The sequence below is a fragment of the Coccinella septempunctata genome, chromosome 4, assembly GCF_907165205.1.
Source record: "Coccinella septempunctata chromosome 4, icCocSept1.1, whole genome shotgun sequence".
Taxonomy (NCBI): Eukaryota; Metazoa; Arthropoda; class Insecta; order Coleoptera; family Coccinellidae; genus Coccinella; species Coccinella septempunctata.
The window spans coordinates 33,216,543-33,225,415 of record NC_058192.1 but is presented as its reverse complement, the minus strand read 5'-3'; the positions used below and the strand labels follow the sequence as shown (position 1 = coordinate 33,225,415).

Below are 8,873 nucleotides of genomic sequence, written 5' to 3'. Positions count from 1 at the left end.
AAGGATTTAAAAGAAAAAAACTAAAAAATTAACTCTAAGCAATGATGCAAACACAAAATGATTATTCTGCAACGGCGAAAGAAATACCGAAAATTAACTGGATCTATAACAGAAGTCACCACGTTAGAAAGCGAAAAATCGAAAATACTGAAGCGAAGTGAAAGAACCGAAGTAAAAGTCAAAAAGTGACCGTCGCGGGGGGAAAATTTGCTTTTATAGGCATATCCCCTCTCACGGTAAAAAACTGAAAATTCCAGAATGCGACAAGAATGAAAAACGTTGTCAGCTCCGGTTTATCGCATATCAACAGATGAAAAACGTCGAAATCTTCAGCGGCATGTAAGAAAAACAACGTGAAATACAGATTAGCGGTTTTTTACATTTACTCTGCCTGTCGGAATGAACGTACGGAATATTCGAGAATTAAAATATTTTCAAAGGCGGAAATTTAAAACGAAAGAAATGCACTAAAATGAACTCCAATTTTCCTCAGAAAACTGGACTTCATTACACGTCTATTACTGATACTTAATTGTAGTACAAAATACGATTATTAAACGTCTATTTTTCGTACATTAAAGTCGTTGAAATATAGTCTATAATATATGAGTTGTGAACGTTTATAGACGACTGGTTTTCGACGAAAGTTCTGAATTACTTAAGTAGTCTAAAAGACGTATATGAAATACGAATAGGAGACGTATATCCAGGATTGATTTTATACGTCTACCACGCGGACATTTGTCCTTCTTATTTGGTCTAATGAAACCGTATTTATACGTCGGAATAAGTTGACTTATATATGTTTAATAAACGAAAGGTGGTTTCCTGGGAATGATGTTTAATAACGGGCTTCAGATTCACGAGATTTCCCCCTGCTATTGGCCTTGGCTACACGGAGTTCTCGACATCTTGGACAGGCACGGAGGGCTAATTCCCTACTGGTTGGCATGCGGAACTTTCGGGGTGGTTCAGATTGGGTGGATGCGCTGGGGATATCACACTGGACGGCAGCCTCTCTTTGACGGTGATGAGAATGACAAGGACAATTTCTAGTCAGTATACCTAGCAGGCCGCAACTGCTGCAGAAGAAAATCGGTGTACCGGTGCAGTGGGCTCGACTTGCCACCTCTACGGCCACCAACCCCAACGCCCACAGGTCGACGGATGTGTCATACGGTTCCAGTCTTCGTTGTTCCGGTGCCCAGTATACAATGGCTCCTGCTGGCTCGGTGAGCAGGGGTTGGGCGGCCAACCCAAAATCTGCCAGCAGGAATCGGCACCGGCGGCGTAATATGTTGGCCGGCTTGATGTCTCGATGAACTATCCGCTGACGGTGACACTCCGTCAAGGCTGCTGCCAGTTGCCTCATCACCCGGAACAACCGAGACGGCTGGCTTCTCGGTCCCTCTCGACGCAGGAATGCGTTGAGATCCTCATCGCAGAGAGGCATAACCATGAAAAGGTAATCCGTCTCAACGATGGCCTCGTGCAGAGATAGTATGTTCGGGTGTTCCAGTAGTCTGAGCATGTCTACTTCATGGATAGCGTGGTGAGTCAACATTGTCCTTTTCACAGCCACGGCTTGGCCGTGTCGTCGGCCTCTATAGAAACGCCCAAAGCTGCCTTCTCCTAGGATCTCCCCCATCTGAAACATGTTAACTAGACACCTTTCATCTTACGGGACACTGGTTCTGGTTGGCCGAGCAACTACAGTTATTCAGATAAACATGTAAACGGAAAATAATAATATAATCGGTAACGAAAAAAAAAATATGTATATATATTCGGTAACGGAAAAAAATCACGGATTTCCTCTTTTCAGAGGTTATCTCCATAGAACGGTTAACGGATCATGACAATACATAAATATATATTATGCATGAAATGGTTTTAAATCTTTAATGTGTATGTTAGTGATTTTTCTACCTCCTGTATCTTTCAGGTCGTAAACGACAGGTGAAACAACTTTAACGACGGTAAACGGTCAAACTGTCAACGGCCGAGGATAAAGGACGGTCCCGGCGTAGAACTTGATCTCCCACATGGTATCGGACTTCTCTTCGTCGAAGATTGTAGTGGTGAGCCTGTTGTTGGAAGGCACGGTATAGTCTAGTACGGACGAACTCATAAGCCTCCTGGAGATGTCTGATTTGTTGAGTACGGTAAGTCATGTCTGTTTTCTTCTTCTGGACGGTTGGATTCTTCGTTCATTTCTTTATTGTGGGGGTTTGTCGAATAAATCGCCCTTGGGACTTCTAGTTCCCTTCCGTAATTCAAAAATGCCGGTGCGAATCCAGTAGACTCCTGCTTAGCGGTGTTGATGGCAAACGTTAACTCTCCTATCTTTTCATCCCAGGTTCGTTGATCAGCTTCACAAAACTGTGCTATCATAGTCTTCAGGGTACGTTTAGCTCTTTCCACAGGGTTGCACTGAGGAGTATACGGTGGTGTGAAACGGTGAGCGATGTTCAGCTCTCGGAGACTGTTCTTGAATAGTCTGCTGTCGAATTGTACTCCGTTGTCGGATATTACTAGTTTTGGGCAACCGTATTTCAGGATGACTTATTCGTAGAGGGCCGAATAAACAGTTTTGGCGGTGGCTTTACGCAACGGACGACACTCTACCCACTTTGTGAACCGGTCTTGCATTATTACGATGTAGGAGTTTCCCTTTTTTGACCGTGGCAATGGTCCTACTATGTCCGTGGATACTTCTTTGAACGGCGCATTCGCCATTCGGTGTGGTTGCATCTTCCCAGGGGTTTTCTGTTGCGAAACTTTGTATTTTTGGCACGATGTGCAGTTTCTCACGTATTTTGCAATGTCTCCAAACATCCCTGGCCAGTAGTAGTTTCTGGCTATCCTTGCAATCGTCTTGGCAATCCCCAGGTGACCTGCTAGTTCTGAGTCGTGGTTTTCCTTCAGTATTTCGGTTCGCTGTTCGGTCGGTGCACAGAGTTTCCAGGGTTGGCCGGTTCCATCTTCTGTGAAGTCGGATGAGTCCCAGAAATGTCGTAACAGTTTTCCATTTTCAACGGCGTAGTCAGGAACATTTGCTGGGTCTTTTTCCACCTCCTGTAACTTCTTGTTGTACCATTTGCATTGGGTTGTTACTATCTCGGACAGGTATACGGAATCTACGGACGATAACGGTTTAGGTGACGGGTTGTCCGCAGGTGTATTCAGGGATTTTCTCCGGCCCTGCACCTCACAAGCTTCTTGAATTTTCGGTGTTGGTTTGGCAATCAGTCGACCCTCCAGGTAACAGTCCACGGTACTGAGGTGTTGGTTTGGCAATCAGTCGACCCTCCAGGTAACAGTCCGCGGTACTGAGGTTAATGGAAAAATTGAACCTTCCTAATACGTCCATTCCTAGAATGAGGTCAACTGGTAAATCAGGCACCAACAAAAATTTCACGTCGGTCAAGGAATAATGAGCCAGGTGAACGGCGGTAGTGTAGAGTTTGGGTGTTGTCGTGGGTTGACCATTTGCAACCACCACGAAACCATTAACATCGAACATGTCGAACATGTTGTCCGGTGATTCCCTTGCTTTCACATTGTTCTGCCACTTTCCGACTTACGAAACTCTTCGTGGCTCCCGTGTCAATTAATGCTTTGTAGTGCTCTCCGGCTATCTTCACTTCGACAAGCGGTCGGTTATCACTCCAGGCAGTCGATGTCATGGGAGTCAGTGTGTTGGGAGATATGGTCGACTCCTTCTCCATACCTCCGTCTAGTTTTCCGGACGGCAGGGACAATCTCGTGAGAGAATGTTCTCCCTCTGGCATCGAGAACAGAAGATTTTCGGTGTCCTGCGACATTCTCGACGCATGTGGCCATATCCACCACATCGGAAACACTGTGTCTGGAAGGACACTCTCCTCCCTGATGATGATTCGGTCTGGTCAGCGTGGCTATTTTCGGCTCGACGGCGGGGTGGCGGTGTTGAACGTCTGGATCGACCTTCGGACCTGTCTCCAGAAGTCGGACGGTGTGATTCCTGTTGCTGTACTATTGACTCTCTGGATCTGGGTGGCTTTGGACGGTTTTCCCCCGGCGGAGAAAGTCGTGTCTGGTTGGCTGGTGTCGGCGGGACTGATTCCCTGTGATCAGTTGTTTGGTGAACCTGTTCTCCGGAATCCACAGAAAAACTTGCCTGATATCCGTTCAGTTGACGGGGAGTGTACGTTAGGTGAGGTTCCTCCACGAAACCTGGTTTTGAGGGTGGCCGGGTGTACTGGCTCATCTGCCACTGGACCAGTTCAAAAACTTTTCCCTTACGGAGAAGTTCATCTTCAGGTCTCCTGAAAGGCCAAGGCCGGCTATAAGGGCGGGATCAACCTCTGTCGGATAAGCCGGATCTGCTCCACCTCGGATGGTTTTGTATAGGTGAGTTTCTGGAATAAGTTCTGCATCCGGGTTACATACAGAAGCAACTTTTCTTCAGGGCCTTGTGTTCGTCTTTTATTTCCTCCAACAGATTCTCCTCGTAGTTAACTGGAAGAAATGCTTCTTTCAGTTGGTTGCTAAAATCCTCCCAGTCGTTGAAAGCACCTCTCCTGGGAATAAACCAATCCCTCGCATCCTTTCGTAGTAATTCATAAACTGATTCAAAAACTTGTTCCAGGGACACTTTACGGGATTCAGCCAGCCTCTCCACTTCTTCAAGAAATCCGGTCACACTTCCAGTGCCATCAAAGGAAATGTTCCGCTTGTGTACCGGGACAGTTGGTACTGTTGATCGGGACTCCGTTTCTGATCTGGCAGGTGTTGTGATAACTGGCCGGTTATGATTTATCCAAGGTGCAGGTAAGTTTGGGAAAGACACCCCTCGTGTAGAATTAATCCATCTACCCTGTGTCGGACACTCAGGGGTTGTTGTCCCACAGTCCTGTGACTGTGTGAGAGGTATCGCTGGTAACTGTCACAGTAATGCTCTACATGTCTGTCTTGTCTCATTCATGACCTCTTCTAATGTTGGATTCCTTACAGGTGTACCAGTACGTGAGATATTGGCCACTACAGGAGGATCGACACCATCTCCCAAGTCGACAAGTGATGTCTAAACCCTTGACATCCTCTCCGGTTGGATCGGCGACACCTCAGGTGAACTGGGCACCTCCACATCCAAAAGAGACTTCTGATCTCGGTTTGATGGCTGCGTCTGTTCACGATTACTCTTCTTAGGTAGCTCCTCAAGTGTTTCTAACGCCTTATCTGTAGTTTGCCTTCATTTGTGCAACTAGTTGTAACTGTGTTGTGTCTGCAGTGACAATAAAGTCCAGCCTTCCTTGAATGTGTATTAATCTGGTGTAAATTCGCGAAAATTCGTTAGCCGCATTCTCATGATTGAAGTTCTGAAGGGATTCCACCAAATCGGTGAGTTTATTTTGGCAAATCTCAATCTCCGAGGCGGGATTCAATGATGTTGGGGGTAGTAGTGGTTCATTAGACTGAAGTACTTGTCGTAGCAGACTCCGTTTAGTCATCACAGTACCCGGTATCGATTGTCCCCTCAGTTGTAATTCGTATGTAAGTTCATCACTGAGTAACCGGTTCACATCCATGTTCGACATATTATATTTAACCAAGTCCGATTGAGAACGCACCAATATTTCACACTCGGTATGTCTTTCACAATCCGTTTAATAAATAATAAATTTATTTGATCCATTAAGACACTAGATACACAGTGTATAGGACATGTCAGGCTAAAAACTTAAGAAACTAAGGAGTCGTACAAATATTCATCTACAGAGTAAAAACCTTTTTTTACAAGAAGGTTCTTAATTACATTCTTGAACAGTTTAGAATTTAACTTTTTCACAGAGGCTGGTAGATGATTGTACAATTTCATGCTTGTATATGAAGGACTGCATTCAAATCTGTGTGTTCTATGCTTCGGAAATGAAAACGTCTTAGAGTTCCTCGTCTCATACTTATGATGATCTGACAATTTTAACCATTTATTTTCATTTTCTTTAGCATAGAGCAAACATTTAAAAATATATATACAGGGCAACGTCAAAATTTTGTTCTCAACAAAAACTGGCCTACAAGAGTTCAGTGGATGGAGGTGGAATATGGAACGAATAATACGCTTTTGTGCTATGAACACTCTGGAAATATCAGAGCAACTTCCCCATAGCAAGATGTTATAAGATAAGTGGCTATATACAAGGCTATAATATACATTCAAAAGACAGTCCAAAGGCAAAACATTTTTGATTCTGTTGATCGCAAAGAAAGAGCTGTTCAGTTTCTTACATAGTACGTCAATGTGGGCCGTCCACCTCAAATTTTTATCTACATAGAGACCAAGAAACTTAGTTGTCTCAGATGTCAATATTGAGTTATCCCCGCAATTTATTCTAAAGGTTGTTAATTCATTATTCTTCAAACAAAAGTTAATGCATACCGTTTTTTCTACATTAACCATTAGGCGGTTTGAGCGACACCAGTTCACAAATTCACGAACAACACGTTCACATAGCCTCAGAAGTTCTTCGAAACTGTTGGCAGAAAGAACCACGGAAGTATCATCGGCAAATATAGTTAGCAATAAGCAGGCTAAGTACTCGGGCAAGTCATTTATAAAAAGCAAAAACAGAAGTGGTCCCAACACAGAACCCTGCGGGACTCCAAGGCTAATGTGACGGGGTCCAGAAAAATTTTCGCCTATTTTTACCGCCATAGTCCTCCCATCGAGAAAACTGCGCAACCAATCCAGAAATACACCCCTGAAACCCAAATTGTAGCACTTTTCAAGAATGAATTCGAAAGAGAGTGAATCGAAAGCCGAAGAAAGGTCAAAAAATAGACCTGCCACAAATAAGCTCTTGTCTAAGCATTCATATACTGATTCGAAAAAATTGACTGCTGCAGACTGTGTCGAATGACCACTTCTGAATCCGTGCTGTGCAGAATCTATAAGATTGAATTTATTGAGATAACACATCATTCTGTTCAATACAATTTTCTCGAATACCTTGGAAAATACGCTGAGTATTGATATCGGGCGGTAATTCATTATTTCCTCTGGATCGCCTCTTTTGAATATGGGGATGACTATGGATTTTTTAAGGATTTCTGGAAACTTAGCCGATATTATAGAAATATTGATAAGATGCGCTAAATGCTCACTTATTACCTGATTCATTGCCTTCAGTATTTTTGTTGATACAGAATCGACACCAACGCTTTTTTTATTTTTTAGGGATCTGATGGTTTCCTCAACTTCTGCTTTTATTACAGGATAGAAAAAGAAATTTTTATCAACCATTGCTGCTAAAGTACAGGATTGTGATAGATTAGCGCCATAACAAGATCTCAATTTAGAATTTGTGATAGAGGAAAAGTGTTCCGCAAAGATTTCAGTCAGCTGATTTGGTTCATCGCACATAACACCACTAAAGTCAATACATATGTCGTTTTGGCTATTTGTCCTACCAGTCAAGCCATTTACAATGTTCCACACTGTTTTATTTCTATTTTCGGAGCGATCGATTATCGAACTATAAAACTTCAACTTAGAGGCCTTTATCAATTGCCTATGCTGATGTTTGGCAACTTTATAGTTTTGAAAAGTGACTGGTGTACCTAGATTCTTATGAAGCCAATGGAGATTAGACAGGTTATATTTACTTTGAACAATCTCAGGCGTCCTCCACCTCCCCACCGATCGATCCGGTGCCAATTTATTCATAGGACAGTACCGCTCAAGAAAATGCTGCAGAACACCCAAGAAAGATTCAAAACACATGTCAACGTCATTGTGAGAATAAACTTCATCAAAACAGTGCCCAGATAAAGAAGCTATAAGATTATTAACATTAACTTGGCTCAAATTTCTGAATGAATGTGTTCCGAATGTTTTCCTTTGTTCTGGTCGGAAATTCAATTCTACTAAAATGCTTTTATGGTCACTAATATATGGTTCGAAAACAACAACTTTATAATCCCGTGGATCTACATTTGTAATGATATAATCTACTTTTGAGATACTAGTATGGCCATTGATGTTAGTGAACTCCCTAGTGGCATACCTCGACGTAACCTTCAGCTTGAAGCAATCTAGAAGGTCGTCCAACATTTTTGAATTTTTACATTCAGTTTTGAGGAAATCTATGTTAAAATCTCCACACAGGAGAATAAAATCAACAGTATCGATACATGACTGCAATGCATTAAACAATCCAGAGAAGAACAGTTCGATGTTTCCATCACAGGGTCGATACACACTAATAATGCCCAAGCGAGAGCCTTCAACTGAAATTACAGCACCACAGATCTCCACATGCATTTCCTCGGAGAATCTAGAAACCTTCAATTTTCTCAACCTCAAGTCATTCCTCACATATAATACGGATCCGCCGTGTTCTCTGACTACGCGACAAAAAGAATCAGCTCGCACATACCCCGGTATCACCGCGGAGTCAATACTGGCCGCACCACACCAATGTTCTGACACACTCAACACATCAATATTTGTGTCCAGCAATAACAGCTCTAAAATGTCTAGTTTGTTCAAAATGCACTGAGTGTTCAGCTGCATGATTCTCAGACCTTTAGGATTAGCAGTAGGAATTAATTTATTCGTTCCTGATTCAATTTTCTTCTGTGAAAAAAATGATGCACGCTGACCTTATTAGGCCAGTTGGAACCATCAAGTGCTTTGTCATATTCTGAACTAGGAATCAGTACTTTAAATGACGCGTAAGAATCTGGGTATCGGGATGTAAGTTTCTCACATATGACAGTGGAAAACTTGTCCCTGAGAAAATTCTGCAGATTTTCTATAGTTGTATCGGGCCTGAGATTCGAAACGTGGAGAGCCCTGAACTTTTCTAGACCTTCCACGCCTTCAG

General features: G+C 43.0%; 1 protein-coding gene across 1 annotated transcript; it reads right to left on the bottom strand.

The window, feature by feature from the left end:
- Nucleotides 1-841: 841 nt before the first annotated feature.
- On the bottom strand, nt 842-1,657 carry LOC123311654 (cell division control protein 2 homolog 3-like). Its single transcript, XM_044895723.1, has one exon. It carries the CDS (start codon nt 1,655-1,657, stop codon nt 842-844), a length of 816 nt encoding a protein of 271 aa, XP_044751658.1.
- Between the last annotated feature and the right edge of the window lie 7,216 nt (nt 1,658-8,873).

Coding starts and splice junctions, on each gene's coding strand:
- LOC123311654 (XM_044895723.1), bottom strand. CDS start 1,657: ATGTTTCAGATGGGGGAGATCCTAGGAGAAGGCAGCTTTGGGCGTTTC.